The following is a 16295-nucleotide window of genomic DNA, read 5'->3' as shown; positions in this document are numbered from 1 at the left end:
GGTTTAAAAATTTTTTTATTGTTCAACAATTGAAAGATTAAATATATTTTTTTGATTTGATAGTTCTGAGTCTCTGGAACACTTTGCCTTTAACTTAAGTATGTAATTCTGTCTTCCTTATCGTGAGCAGGAGATGAATCATGAGACATAATCTCCATCCATCAGCAGGCAGAGATAGAGAACCGAGCTGGGCTCTGTCATATAGGATGGTAAGCTCCCTGATTAGTCTGTTTTCTCTATTTCCAGCAGGCAGATAGATGGTCTCTCTCAGGCTCCTTGTTTCATCTTTAGGATGGTTCCTGTTCTGGGTTTTTCCTGGTTCAGTAGAGCCTAGGAGTGTTTAGGCTGTGTGCTCGCCTTAACTTGGGGTATACTTGATGGTGTCAGCTCCCTCTCCCCCTACTACTACTACTACTACTTATCACTTATATAGCTCTGAAAGGCATATGCAGCGCTGTACATTTTGACATTTATAGACGGTCCTTTCTCAGAAGAGCTTACAATCTAACTTGGACAGACAGACATGACATAGAGGGTAGAGTATGCAGAACACAAGGTGAGAGGAGTTAGGAGTTGAAAGCACTCTCAAAGAGGTGGGCTTTTAAATGGACCTTGAACACTGCCAGAGATGGAGCCCACTGTAGGGATTTGGGCAACTTATTCCAAGCATATGGTACAGCAAGGCAGACGGGATGGAGTCTGGAATTGAAAGATGAGGAGATGGGAACAGGTAGGAGGGACTTACCAGCTGAGTGGAGCTCATGGGGGGATCATAAGAGGAGATAAGTGAAGAGAGTTAGTGAGGGGATGCTGAGTGAGAGTGCATTTGTAGATCAGTAGGAGGAGTTTGAATTGTATTCGGAAATGGATGGAAAGCCAATGAAGAGGAGTAATGTGAGTAAAACAGTTTTCCTGTTGTGCTGCTGAATTCTGGATGGATTGGAGGGTAGTGAGATGGCTAAGCGGAAGGCCCGAGAGTATCGAGTTGTAGTACTTTAAGAGCAAGGTGATGAGGGCATGGATAAGTGTTTTGATAGCGTGCTCAGAGAGGAAGGGTCAGATTTTGGTAATATTATACAAGAAGAAGGCAGGTTTTAGTGACTTGTATCTGGGCAGTGAAGGGGAGAGAGAGGAGTTAAAGATGACCCCTAGATTACGAGAGCAGACAGAACAGGAAGGATGAGAGTGTTGTCCACAGAGATGGAGAACGAGGGAAGTGGAGAGGTGGGTTTAGGCAGGAAGAGGAGCACCTCTGTTTTAACCATATTCAATTTTAGATGGCATTGACATCCAGGTGGCAATGTCAGACAGGCAGGCTCAGACTCTGGTCTGGGTTTCAGTAGAGATATTTGGCACAGAGAGGTAGAGCTGGGAGTCGTCGTCATAGAGGTGATACTGTAAGCCATGGAAGGAGATCAAAGCTCTAAGTGAACAAATGTAGATTGAGAAAAGGAACAGTCCCAGGACAGAGCCTTGAAGTACACCAACGATAGTGGGAAGGCTGTGGAAGAGAAACCACCATTGCATACACTGAAGGTTCAATGGACGAGATGGGAAGAAAACCAGGAGGGGGCAGAACCCTGGAATCCCAACAAGGACAGCACATCAAGGAGTAGGCGATGATCAACAGTATCAAGGGTGGCAGAGAGATTGAGAAGCATAGAAACATGATGGCAGATAAAGGCCAAATGGCCCATCCAGTCTGCCCATCTGCAGTAACCATGATCTCTTCCTCTCTAAGAGATCCCACGTGCCTATCCTAGTCTTTCTTGAAATCAGACAGTGTCTGTCTCCACCACCTGTTCCATGCATCTACCACCCTTTCAGTAAAAAAGTATTTCCTTTCAAATGAAAGAGACTCTACTTATGTGCATTTACGCCATATAGGTATTTAAATGTCTCTCAATAACAAGGGATCTACATTACATATTCCTGTTGTGTCTGCCCGTAGATCCTTGCTCGAGCATGTGTGCAAATGTGTGGACACCTTCCTGAATCCTATAATTCCTACCATTCCCATCTATATATAAAATATTATCCATTTTTTGAACTGTCTGAAAACGAAGAGCAATTCCAAACAAACAAGACTGTGGCGAGTCAATGTCTTCAGATCTTCAGTTGTAGTTTGTTCAAAATTTTAAAAAACAATTAAAAACACAATATTAATACTATAGATATTTATCATGAATGGACCCAACATGGGCTCTGTTTCAGCTGAACATGCCTTCCTCAGCCATTTTGCGTTTTACATGTGAACTTCAGCATTTGGGTTATCGGAGCCCCTTATTCCTCTCCACATTTATAAAAGACTTGTTCATAACATCTTGGATCCCTGAGGAAGGCGTGTTCAGCCAAAACATGGCCCGTGTTGGGTCCATTCATGATAAATTGTGGATAGTATCAATACTGTGTTTTTATTGTTTAAATTTTGAATAAACTACAACTGACGGTCCGAGGACATTGACTCTCCACAGTCTTGTTTTTTGGAATAGATCTTCTTTTTCTGTGGAGATTTGGTCATCTTGTTTTTGCCATAGAGTATGATGTCTGTTGATTAGTCACGTTGGAAGTCTGCTCGTTGTATACCTGCATTCCTCAAGGATAGGTGCTATAAGTAGTGAATGAAGTGCTTGATGAATGCCCCCATCTCCACTTGGTTCCCACTGATTTTCTGCATAGGTTAACAGCTTTAGCCATGTTATGCAATTATTTTATTTTTGATAAAAAAAAATTTTCAGCAAGTGTCTGTATGGCGATGGGGGCTTCTTTTGCCCCTTCTGTCGCCAATTTATTCATGGCTAAATTTGAGAAACAATGGGTTTATCCTTCTAAATTTTTCATTCATGTGGGGCTATGGAAGCATTATATAGATGGCATTTTCTTCCTGTGGAAGTCTTCTGACATTGAGTTATGAGCTTTCGTTACTTATTTAAACAGCTGTCATACAACGATTAAGTTTGAAATGAAGGCAGATCAAGATCAAATTGTGTTTTTGGATGTTATGATTTTCAGATGTGAAGAAAAATTTTTACAACAGTGTATTTGAAACCGTCTGATCGTAACACTCTACTTGAATATTCTAGTATACATCCAGGATCATTTAAGAATAATCTTCCCACATCTCAGTTTTTTTTGTTATCGGAAGATTTGTCAGAATACGTAAGAATATGGTGTGCAAGCAAAAAAGCTGGAATTAAAGTATTATGAAAGAGGATATCCTAAGTAAGCGGTATCTGCGGCATACAAACAAGCCAAGTACAGCTCTCATGAGCAGCTTTTGCAGTGTCAGACAAAAGAAGGCATAGATGGTTCTGTCCCCTGCATATTGAAGTTTTTCTTCTATAGCTCAAAATTGAGAAGAAAAGTTAAAGACCTGTGACCTATGTTGCAGATAAAATCTGGGCTACAGATAATGGACTATAGAGTTTCTTTTCTAGAAATCAAAACTTAAATGATTTATTATGCAAGGCAGATATTTGGTCTAGTACAGTGGATGGGATGGCAGGACATTTTTGTTGTGGTAAATGTGCAGCATGTGACAATATGTTGAAGGGTTCTACATTACATATTCCTGACAGAAGAAGAATAGACTTGCATGCTTATACCACGTGTGAATTGACAGGAGTGGTTTATGTGATATTGTGCCCCTGCAATTTAGCTTATATCAATCACACTGCTAGGCAATTTAAGATGCAGTTGTTTGAACACCGATCTAAAATTCATCATAAAAATGAAATTGATGTGCTTACATGACACTGTATGGACAAGAACCATTCGTTTGATGAATTTAAATGTCGTGTGTTGCAACATTTCCCAATTACAGATCAAAGGGGGGGATGAAGTCAAACGTATTTTATATCAACATTAGCAAAGATGAATTTTTTCTTGAATACCCTGTGGCCCAAAGGGTTGACTCAGTGTGTGGAATGGTGTGCATTTTTTTGATTTTTGATCTTTAATCTTTTTTTTTCCATTTTGTGTATTTTGCTGTAATTGGCTTTGTTGCAACCAGTTTTGGGGAGTTGCTTGAGGTTTGTTTTCATAAAATGGAAGTATGTTCAGCTGTTTGACAATTCTTCCCCTGTGATTGGTTGCCTCTGTTTGAAATGATGTGGTTTTGAACGTCACACTGGAAGTCTTCCATTCGGTTCCCCATAAAATCAGCGGTACCGTCTGCGCTTTTAGTGCACTGTAATAGATAGAAGGGATTTGTTATAGATCCCTGAAGCAGCCGGTTAATGGTGAAACAAGGCTCTTGTTGGAGGCGTAAGGAGAACAATTGCAGACCATGAGCATTGCAAGGTTCATAGCCACTTCTAAGAACTAATAAAAACAAGACTGCGGATGTTTTGAAAGATAATTTATTATTTGCTCTTCACATTAAAAACATAAAAATACAAATAAAAGTCTGAGGGGGTCCTTTTATCAAGCTGCGGTAGGGGTTTAACGCATGTTAAACCGCCTGCCGTGCTAATCGCTAACGCCTGCATTGAGCAGGCATTAGTTATTTAGCCAGCTGCGGGGATTAGCGCGTGATGAAATGTCTGCGCTAACCCCGCTAGCGCGGCTTGATAAAAGGACCCCTGAGTTTGTAGTACATGTATGATTGTCCTACTGGAGAAAACCAAAAAAAAGAAAACCAAAAAAACCCAAAAAAACTCTGTGGAGTGACGATGTTCCTAAATGCACTTTATTTGAAAGTATCAAAGTTCCAAAGGTACACTAAAATCATCCACATAAAATAATTCCATCCACATAAAAGTAAATCATCCACATAAAAGCCTTAAAGGACCTAGTCCGCTAGGGATACAGGACCCAACACGGTTGTGTGGTGAACCGGAAGTGAGACACTGCTTGCATTTGCAAATGCAAGCAGTGTCTCACTTCCGGTTCACCACACAATTGTTTCCCACATACATACCTTTAAAGGACCCCCAGGGACCCCTGAAGAAGACTTTTTGTTGAAACGCGGACCGTGTTGGGTCCTGTATCCCTAGCGGACTAGGTCCTTTAAGGCTTTTATGTGGATGATTTACTTTTATGTGGATGATTTTAGTGTACCTTTGGAACTTTGATACTTTCAAATAAAGTCCATTTAGGAACATCGTCACTCCACAGAGTTTTTTTGGTTTTCTCTGGATTTTCTTCTTTGTGGATATTTTGGGGTCAATTCCTTTTGTCCTACTGGACCCTACACAGTCTGTGTTTCAGCGAAACCGCCTTCCTCAGGGGTCCAGATGATGTAGGGGTACACAGATAAAAGTATGAACTAAAAACAATGTACATGTCTTTGAGTAGAAAAACAAAAATGGCTTGAAACAAGCAGATCTGCTTTCCATTTTTGAATGAATTTATGAGAATTATCTCCATGTACCTCCAACACATATTATTTTAAATAACTTTATAATACTTGATAAATATTTTTAGACCATTGAATCACTTTGGGATTCACCAAAGCCTATTGTGATAGAGAAGCAGTGTCTTACAGAGAGTGAACTAGTGAAAGATGTAAATCTTTAAGGTGATAATTTTATAGCACTGCAAATATATAAATAATACATATACTCATACTTTTATCAAGAGTGTGTATATTTCCCTAGCAAAAAGTATGCACATGTATTTATTATACTGTGCAAAGCAAAAACAGAAAGACCCAATGTTCCACAGAAAAAGGAGCAATCCAACAAACAAAACAAACTATGGACCAGTGGCGTACCAATGGGGGGGCGGGGAGGGGGCTGTCCACCCCGGGTGCATGGGCCAAGGGGGTGCACAGTTGGCCAATCACCGGGGAATAGGCTGCCGCTGGGGAAAGGCTGCCATTGCTGTCATCAGAAAGAAGCAGGCGCCGAGTTTTCCCTCCCTGCTTCTCTTCCCCGCGAGCCGACCAACTCTAGCCGTCCGACGTCAATCACTGCCTGGCTGGCCCGGAACGTCCTCTCTGACGTTAGAATTGACGTCGGGCAGCCAGAGTTGGTCGGCCCGCGGGAAAAGAAGCAGGGCGAATTCGGCGCCGGCCTGTTTCTGATGGCCAGTGGCAGTCTTTCCCTGGCGGTGGTGGCAGCAGTATGTTTCCCAATGGCGGTGGCATGGGGATGGCAGGTAGAAAGAAAGAAAGGGGGGGACAGGGATCCAGAAAGAAAGAAAGGGGGCAGGGTAAAAGAAAGAAAAAAAATGAGGCATGGTAAGAGAGAGAGAGAGGAAGACGGACATAGAGAAAGAAAGGGGGCATGGAGGGAGAGAGAAAGAAAGAAGGGGGCAGGGTGAAAGAAAGAAAGAAATGGGGAACAGAGAGAGAGAAAGACAGACATACAGAAAGAAAGGGGTCATGGAGAGAGAAAGAAAGAAGGGGACAGGATGAAACAAATAAAAAGTTGGGGGAGGGAATGAGGTCTGGAGGAGAGGAAGCATACAGGAGGCTGAAAGAAGGGAAGAAATATTGGATGCACAGTCAGAAGAATAAAGTGCAATCAGAGACTGATGAAATTACCAAACAAAGGTAGGAAAAATGATTTTATTTTCAATTTAGTGATCAAAATGTGTCCGTTTTGAGAATTTATATATGCTGTCTATTTTGCACTATGGGCCCCTTTTACTAAACTAAACTGCAATAGCAGTTTTTAGCGCAGGGAGCCTATGAGCGTCGAGAGCTTGGGGCATTCAGCGCAGCTCCCTGCGCTAAAAAACACTATCGCGGTTTAGTAAAAAGGGAGGGGGTATATTTGTGTATTTTTGTATAGTTGTTACTGAGGTGACATTGCATAAAGTCATCTGCCTTGACCTCTTTGAAAACCTGCGGAATATAAATGATAATTAACATTTTCTCTGCTTACAGTGTGCTTTGTGTGTTTAAAATTTTATTGTTGGTAGATCATTTTGACTTGGCCACAAAGGTAAGGGAAAGAGAGGGAGGGGAGCTGCTGAAAGACATCTAGTAATCCTTGCAGGCTTGACTGTGCAGGGAATTATTTTAGTAAAATCATGTTTTGTTATGTGACTGGCATTATTTAGACTTTAATTTCTATGAATGAATAGAATGAAAATGATATAAAATTACTTGCTTGTTTTTATGTGCGTGCGCTGAAGGAAAGTAGAGAGAGAGAGTGGGCTGAGGACGCTGAAGGGAAATGGGGAAGAGAGAGTGGGGAGAATATTTTTTCTTTTTACAGAATATTTTTTCTTTTTATACTTTAATGTAATAAGTTCAATATAAAACAATTCAAGGCTTGTGTGGATGAATCAGGTGGTTTGTGGGGATGAGGCCCGAGCTTACGGGGATTAGTCCAATAAAATGGTATTTTCTTATTTCTCATTATTTGTTTTATTTTTATTTGTTAATTTGTAAAGTGGTGATTGTTATGTATCAGTTTTTTCAAATTTACATCTACTGCCTTTATATTTTGCACAGTATTAGAGGACATGTATTACTGTTTTTGTGGTGTTGTGGTGTTGCATTGTATGCAGAGTCTGGTTTCTTGGCAGCTCAATTTAACTTTTGTCTACATATTTCTATTTTTAGTTTGTGATTATTCCATATTGGGCGAGGGTGTATCTGTCTGTGTGTATGAAAGGGACATGGCTTTCTGATAGCATCGACTGTGCAGGATCTGGTTTGTTTAGTTTTACAATGAATGTGTTGGTGTTCTAGTGCTCACTGCAGTGTTTAAGATGCTGCCTTTTCCTAGGTACACTCTTGTTGTGCGATATGTAGATTGTTACTAAAAATCATATTTTTCATTAGATGGGGGGGGTGGGTCAAAAAATGATGCGCCCCGGGTGTCACATACGTTAGGTACACCACTGCTATGGACAAAACACAATGTTTTTGACCTTCCTTTATTTTTTTTCTATCAGTATTAAGAAAAATATCCACATCAACCATATTAAAAACTAATGGACCTGACACGGGCTGTGTTTCAGCTAACAAAGCCTTCCTCATGTATGTGTTTTTGATAAAGGTAAAACCACTTGTGCATAAGGTGTGGTATGGAGTCTAAATGTAGAGATTCCTTAGATGAATTCAGGCAAAGGAGGTGAAAAGTGAAAAAATGTTTGACATACCGGTCGTAAAATAATACGCTGGTATTGTGGAAGTGTTATGCAAATCGCAAATACCTTAAAAGGGGAGAGAAAAGAACTGGCTTAACTTAAAAAGTAACAAAACTAATATTATAAACAAAGAAAGATAGATAAGGCATAAATGGATATAGTGGTTCTGTACCAGTGTGGAGCCATACTTAAAAATGAACATGGTGACATTGAAAGTCCTGCTGATAAAACCATGCAGAAAAGCAATAGGTTCTCTTATTGTTCTCTGTCCTTGTCATATAACTCTCATGAGTGTCCAAGATAACCAAAAACTCATGAAATCATGCCTAAGAAGTAATGAACTAATGAATAACAATAAATCTAAAATCAATGCGTCAGACCTCCAGTATAACATAAATAAATAAATATGATATGGAATGAACAAATGGAGTGGCTATCATAACAGTCCTAGACATAAATTATCTAAAAGGCAATGTCCATATGCAAAATTAATCCACAAAATGCAAAAAAACTCCCCTATATGGAGACTGTTATGGATATAACAGCAATTAACCCCTATTCTAGAGCTGAGCTGCAAAATTACACAAAGGGAAACTATCATGGTGTGCCTACACTCCTGGCTGTGCTTCAAAATGGTGACCATATGCAGATACAATTGCAACCCCTTACGTGTATTATTTTACGACCGGTATGTCTAACATTTTTTCACCTCCTTTGCCTGCTATATTGACTTTGAATTCATGTAGGGCAGGGATGCCCAAAACGTCGATTGCGATCTACTGGTCATAAGAACATAAGTAATGCTTCTGCTGGGTCAGACCAGAGGTCCATTATGCCCAGCAGTCCGCTCACGCGGCAGCCCATCAGTTCCAGGACCTGTATAGTAATCCTCTATCCCCTTTTCCTTCAGGAAATCATCCAATTCCTTCTTGAACCCCAAAACCATACTCTGTCCTATCACACCCTCTGGAAGCGCATTCCAGGTGTCCACCACCCTCTGGGTGAAGAAGAACTTCCAAGAATTGGTTTTGAATCTGTCCCCTTTTAATTTTTCCGAATGCCCTCTCTTTCTTGTAGTCTTCGAAAGTTTGACAAATCTGTCCATCTCCACTTTCTCTATACCCTTCATGATCTTGTAAGTCTCTATCGTATCCCCTCTAAGTCTCCGCTTCTCCAGGGAAAAGAGCCCCAGTTTCTCCAATCTTTCAGCGTATGAAAGGTTTTCCATACCCTTTATCAAGCGTGTCGCTCTCTTCTGAACCCTCTCGAGTATCGCCATATCCTTTTTTAGGTACAGCGACCAATATTGGACACAGTACTCCAGATGCGGGCGCACCATCGCCCGATACAACGTCAGGATAATTTCTTTCGTTCTGGTTGTAATATCCTTCTTGATTATACCTTGCATTCTATTCACTTTCTTAGCAGCCGCTGCGCACTGTGCCAACGGCTTCATTGTCTTGTCCACTATTACCCCCAAGTCGATTCACGAGAATGCTCATCCTCAGAGACATCAGCATACCTTTGGAATACCATGATAACCCTGCAGTCCAGGACTTTAAAGCCTTCCTCACAAACATTCACCTAAAACTGGCTCCCTCTGGTCTAACACATGACAAAGGTCATATCACTGACTTCATAGCAACTAGCTCAATGCTCACAGTCAATGATCCTGTCTGGTCTGCAGTCCCCTGGTCTGATCACTCACTGCTATCCTTTATGCTATCACACTACATAAGCAGCACCACTAACAAACCAGCTAATCAGAAACTGAATGCGACACTTCAAACATTAGACTCCATTGCGCCTCTATGCCCGTGTAACATCAGGACAGCCAAACATCCCCATGGTACAATGATGCTCTAAAGACTGAGAAACAAAACTGTCACCATTTAGAAAGGCAGTGATAGAAAACACCCTCCCTCAGCAACAAACAGGCATTGAAAACAGTGATAAAATCCTACAAACTCCACATAGCTGAAGCCAAGAAATAGACAACCTCAGAAATAGACTTCGATATCAAGTAACTGTTCCAATTACTGCCAACCCCCAAGACCAGGCTTAGCAGTTACTAACACTCAACCCAGTGCCCAAGAATTAGCAAACCACTTCCAAGACAAAATTAAGACCGTAGAAGCAGAAATCAGCATATTAAGCACTATATACCCTAAGATCCAACCTGATCCCATTGCCACGAATCCCTGCACTGTAGACCAAATCTGGAGCATCTTCAAACCACTTACCCCAGATAAAATACTCCCCCATATAAACAAGCTTTCTACCAAAAGCAACATACTAAACAAATGCCCATCACACTTATACTCCCTAATGTACTCAATCACTGTCTAACCTCACTGATGTATAAGGATCAACTGCCCACCCAAATGGGTCACATTGTTCTCACACCCACCATAAAAAGTCAAGGGGCTGACTTATCCTCACCCTCCAACTTCAGACCCATAGCTGTAATACCTTAACTCATCAAATGTCTTGAAACACTGGTTTGTACGAAACTCACAGCCTTCCTGGACAAATTCTCCTGCCTATATCCCTCTCAATATGGTTTCAGGCCTCAACATAGAAACATAGAAATTGACGGCAGATAAGGGCCACGGCCCATCCAGTCTGCCCACCCTAATGACCCTCCCCTGTCTTTACTTTGCGAATAGATCCCACATGGCGATCCCATTTGGCCTTAAAATCAGGCACACTGCTGGCCTCAATCACCTGAAGTGGAAGACCATTCCAGCGATCAACCACCCTTTTGGTGAAAAAGAATTTCCTGGTGTCACCACGCAGTTTCCCGCCTCTGATTTTCCACGGATGTCCTCTTGTTGCCGTGGGACCCTTGAAAAAGAAGATATCCTCCTCTGCATCGATGCGGCCCGTGAGATATTTGAACGTCTCGATCATGTCTCCCCTCTCTCTGTGCTCCTCGAGCGAGTATAGCTGTAATTTATCTAACCGTTCTTCGTATGGGAGATCCTTCAGTCCCGAGACCATCCGGGTGGCCATTCTCTGGACCGACTCCAGCCTCAGCACATCCTTACGGTAATGCGGCCTCCAGAATTGCACACAGTATTCCAGGTGGGGTCTTACCATGGATCTATACAGAGGCATTATGACTTCAGGCTTACGACTGACGAAACCCCTGCGTATGCAACCTATGATTTGTCTTGCCTTGGAAGAAGCTTGCTCCACTTGATTGGCAGCCTTCATGTCCTCACTGACGATCACCCCTAAGCACCGTTGTGCTACCGTTCTTGTTAGGATCTCGCCATTAAGGGTATAAGTCCTGCATGGATTTTGGGTACCCAGGTGCATAACTTTGCATTTTTTGGCATTGAAGCTGAGCTGCCATGTCTTAGACCAGGTCTCTAGTAAGAGTAGATCGTGCATCATATTGTCGGGCATTGAATTTTTTTCTATTGTACTTTTGCCCACTACATTGCTTAGTTTGGCGTCATTGGCAAATAATGTTATCTTACCTCGGAGCCCTTCTGCCAAGTCCCTTATAAAGAATAGTATCGGGCCCAAGACAGAGCCCTGGGGCACCCCGCTGATCACCTCCGCCATTGCAGAGGGGGTGCCGTTCACCATCACCCTTTGAACCCTACCTCCAAACCAGTTCCCAACCCACTTCGTCAATGTGTCGCCCAATCCTATGGAACTCATCTTGCTTAGCAACCTGCGATGAGGTATGCTATCGAATGCCTTGCTAAAGTCCAGGTATACGATGTCCAGGGACTCTCCAACATCTAACTTCCCCGTCACCCAGTCAAAGAAGCTGATCAGGTTGGATTGGCAGGATCTCCCCTTAGTAAATCCATGTTGACGGGGATCCCGTAGGTTCTCTTCATTCAGGATCGTATCTAATTGGTGTTTGATAAGAGTTTCCATTAGTTTGCTCACTATTGATGTGAGACTCACTGGTCTGTAGTTTGCCGCTTCTGTCTTGGAGCCTTTCTTTGTGGAGTGGAATGACGTTAGCCTTCTTCCAGTCCAACAGGACGCTACCTGAACTAAGGGAGAGGTTGAAGAGCGCTGACAGTGGCTCCGCCAAGACATCACTTAACTCCCTGAGCACCCTGGGGTGCAGGTTGTCCAGTCCCATTGCCTTGTAAACCTTGAGCTTTGACAGCTCCACGTAGACACTGTTGGGCATGAATTTGAAATCGCTAAATGGGTCTACTGAGTCAGCCCTTGTCTGTAGCTGAGGTCCATGCCCCGGCGCTTCTCGGGTGAAGACAGAGCAGAAGTATTCATTTAACAGTTGGGCTTTTTCTGAGTCCTTCTCCACATAGTCTCCGTCTGGTTTCCTTAGACGTACTATTCCCCCTGAGTTTTTACTTCTGTCACTGATATACCTGAAGAATGATTTATCTCCCTTCTGGATGTTCTTTGCTAGAGATTCCTCCATGTTGAATTTAGCCTCCCTGACTGCTGTTTTGACGGCTTTTGACTTGGTCAGGTATTCTGCTCTGGAGTCCTGTTCCCTTGATTGTTTGTAAGAGATGAATGCTTTTTTCTTTTCTTTGATGATGTCTGAGATCTCCGCAGTGAACCACTGTGGTTTATTGTTTCTACGGCGTTTACTTACCAGCTTAACATAACGGTTCGTCGCTTCCTGTATGGTGGCTTTCAAAGTCGACCACATTTCTTCCACACTATCGGTTTCTGCTTGGCTTTGTAGCATCTGGTGAACAAAGTCACCCATCTCTTGGAAGTTTGTGTCCTTGAATTTGAGGACCTTAGTGTTGCAGATTTAGTGAAGCTTTTCCCAAGATTGAACCATATCATGTTGTGGTCGCTGGAGGCCAATGTGTCTCCCACCAAGACTTCTGTGACACTTTCACCATTGGTAAGTAACAGGTCCAGTATTGCCTGATCCCTTGTTGGTTCCAACACCAGTTGCCTGAGATGTGCTCCCTTCAAGGAGTTTAATAGCCTCCTGTTGCTGCCGGAAGCAGCGGTAAGTTTGCCCCAATCCACATCAGACATGTTGAAGTCACCTAACAATACTGTGTCCCCACGCAAGGTGATGTTCTCTATATTTCCAATCAATTCCATATCCAGGTCATCCTGTTGTCATGGGGGTCTGTAAATAACGTCAAGATACAGGCATTTGTCCTTCCCTCTGGCCAAATTAACCCAAAGGGATTCCCCAGTGTATTGGACATCTGTGATTCTTGTGACCTTAATGTCATCCTTTGTATATAATGCAACACCTCCTCCCAATCTGCCCTCCCTGTCTCGGCGAAGCAGGTTGTAACCTGGTATGACCATGTCCCATCCGTGGGAGTCTGTGAGCCAGGTCTCAGATATTGCCACCACATCCAGGTCGGCATTCCTTATTTCTGTTTCCAGATCCAGTATCTTGTTTCCTAAGCTTTGTGCGTTAACGTACATAGCTTTCCATGTTATGTTTTTATTATGTCTTAGTGGGGATATTCCTGTTTGAGTTTCTTGGACGTTTTTAGCATTATTCGCATACTTTGTATTCTCCCTAGACCCAGAGCTATATCTTGTACCTGACCCGGACTCCCCAGACCCAGAGCTACAATGTGTACCTATCCCAAATACGGAAATGTGTGTATCCTGTGGGGGAGTTCCCGCATGGGCTACTTGAACTCCTTCCACACTATTTGCAATGTGTATACCCCCGCTGGACCCAGGATTGCAATGTGTACTGCCCTTAGTCCCAGAATTACAGTGTGTACACTCCCCTAACCAAGAATTGCAATGTGTACTCCTCCTAGATCCAGAATTATAATGTGAACCTTCCCTAGACTCGAAAGTGTGTATACTACTTGTCTCAGCCTCAAAATAGTATTGACAGTTTAGCACACCAGGTAGGTAATTTGTGCCCGTACCCTCCCCCAACTTACCTAGTTTAAAGCCCTGTGAAGTATGCGGGCTAGACGGTGTCCAAGGACGTTCTGCCCTCTTCTAGTCAGGTGTAACCTGTCTTGTCCCAGTAGTCCTTGCAATGCTTCTCCATGGTGCAGAAATCCGAAGTTCATCTCCTTGCACCATCCCTGCAGCCAGTCGTTTGCCCTCTGGATGCGATCCTCCCTGGCACTGCCCTTGCCCCTTACCGGGAGGATCGAGGAGAAGACCACCTGCGCATCCAACCTCCTCAGTTTCTCACCCAGGGCCCTGAAGTCTTCAGGTAAGCTGTTAGCGGTGCTCCTGGCGGTGTTGTTGGTCCTGTCAAGGCAGGCGGTTACATCCTGGATCCTGGCCCCTGGCAAACAGCAGACCTCTCTCGATTGCAGATCCGGCCTACAAATTGGTCCCTCGGTGCCCCTTAGCAGAGAATCCCCGATGACCACCACTCTGCGCTTCTTAGGGGTGGGCCGAACTGTTGACTCTGGAACCGTCTGCTGCAGTGCCTCGTTGTCAGGGCCCTCCTGTAGTAGCTGGTATCTGTTCTTAAGGATAATTTGTGGTGTCGGTGTTGAGCTGCCCTGTATGTGAGAGAGAGAGACAGAATTAGGTCCTCTGCGTTTCCCTGTGGAGGAAGTCACCAGCTGCCAGGAGTCAGCGTCACCAGCTACTTCTTGCATTCCAACAGTTGGTCTCAAGTTTTCGGGTTTGGATGCTTTGGGTGTTCCCAGGGTGGTCTTGTCAGGTTCCTGGTCCTGATCCGCGATCTGAGATAGCTCCTGGATGACTCCATCGATGAAGGTTTCATCGTCTCGGATGCTCCTTAGGCGCTGAACCTCCTCTCGCAGACTCTTCAGCTCTAGTAGAAGGTCTTTGTCCGGCTGATCCATTACTACCGTCTGTGTTGAGACTGTAGACGTCTTTGAGGGGACGGCCTCGGTCTGTACAGAGACCTCTGCCCTCCGTCCTGGTTCCTCCTCCATCTGTACTCGAACCATAGCCATCCCCTGGGTACTTCCTGTGACTACACTGCCTGTTTTGATTGAAGTCTTGCTACTTCTAGTTCTACCTGCCATTTACAGAAAGTTATTATTACTATATATTATTACTTTTATATATATTACTATATATTATTACTTTTATACTATTATAAGTTATTATTACTATATATATATATATATATATATATATATATATATATATAGTAATAATAATTAAAAAAAAATATATATATATATATATATTTTTATTTTTTTATTTTTTTTTTTTTTAAGGTCAGAAAGTGTTGAGGTTGGGGGGATAGAGGTAGTTAGTTAGTCCTTGGTCTGAGGGATAGAGTAGTCAATTTGTAGTTAGTTAATTATCAGTTAAGGTAGCCTGTTGGTTAGTGTGCTAGAGAGGTCAGCCTGATTAAAAGAGTTTAAAAGATTAAAAGAGTCTGCCTGTTAAAGTGGTTTGGGGATAGTGAGATTTATGAGATCTGCCTGTTTAGTGGGGAAGTTTTAGTAGCTAGTTAGTTAGATAGAAAGCTGAAAGTAGAGAGTGTAAAGACTTGGTAGAAGTTAAAGAAAGACTGAAGTCAGTTGGATAATTTACTAGTTGAATAAGTTGAGAGACCGGCTAGAGTTGCTAGCCCTTTTTTGGTGCCCTTCGCAAAGACGCCGCGCGCCGAACGGCAGCGTGCCGTTGGCACGTCCCCTTTTATGGGGGGAGAGAGATCGAGATCGGGTGTGACGTCTGCAGTGGGCGGAGCTACCACCCGCCTCTTCTCCTCTCCGTGACCCGACTGCCTCTTTCAATCTCCTCCTCCGATGCTTTCTCCGCCCCCTCTGCTCACCTCTCCTGCCTTCTCCGCTCCCCTTAACTCCTCCTCCGGTTCTCCTCCGCTCCTGCTGCTAGTCCACCCGCCCTCACAGCTTGTGTCAGCCTGCTGCACCTAACTTGCAAAAGGAATCAGCACACTCTCCTGCTTGCGGATCCTCCGATCTGCTCCACCACGTGCTTGCACCCCCTTAGGCTGGCCCAGTGCTGAATTACTGCTACTCACTCTAACCACCAAAATCAAACAAATGCTCAGCAAGGGGAACCAATCAGTCCTCCTCTAGTTCAATATATCAGCTGCAACGCCGGTAGATTGCAGAGCCAGTGTTCTCCCTAGCAGGCTGACGAGACTGCCACGGGGACACCTCCCAGGCCAATGTAACAGCCACGGGGACCCCTCCCAGGCCGACTGGACTCCTTGGGGATGGAACTGGGGTTCCTATCCCAACTCGAGGCCTACCTAATTTCCGGTCTGGTACCGTGCTGAGCTCCCGACAAATCATCAGCAACAGTTTCTGTCACATAGGCATGGAGCT

General features: G+C 43.4%; 1 protein-coding gene across 13 annotated transcripts in view; it reads left to right on the top strand.

Annotated features, from left to right (window-relative positions):
* The window catches only part of KAT6B (lysine acetyltransferase 6B), a 490670-nt gene that overhangs the window by 99748 nt on the left and 374627 nt on the right, over nucleotides 1–16295 (top strand). The window contains exon 1 of one of the 13 annotated variants that reach the window (XM_033941379.1): nucleotides 131–209. The exons of the other annotated variants lie outside the window; for them this stretch is intronic. Coding sequence (XP_033797270.1) covers nucleotides 141–209 — 69 coding nt within the window. The 5' untranslated portion in view covers nucleotides 131–140. Of the gene's footprint in view, nucleotides 1–130; nucleotides 210–16295 lie in introns of those variants that run through there. 13 annotated transcript variants of the gene reach the window in all.

The sequence above is a fragment of the Geotrypetes seraphini genome, chromosome 4, assembly GCF_902459505.1.
Source record: "Geotrypetes seraphini chromosome 4, aGeoSer1.1, whole genome shotgun sequence".
Classification (NCBI taxonomy): Eukaryota; Metazoa; Chordata; class Amphibia; order Gymnophiona; family Dermophiidae; genus Geotrypetes; species Geotrypetes seraphini.
Note: the sequence above shows the minus strand (reverse complement) of the source record. Positions and strands in the feature narration are given on the sequence as shown.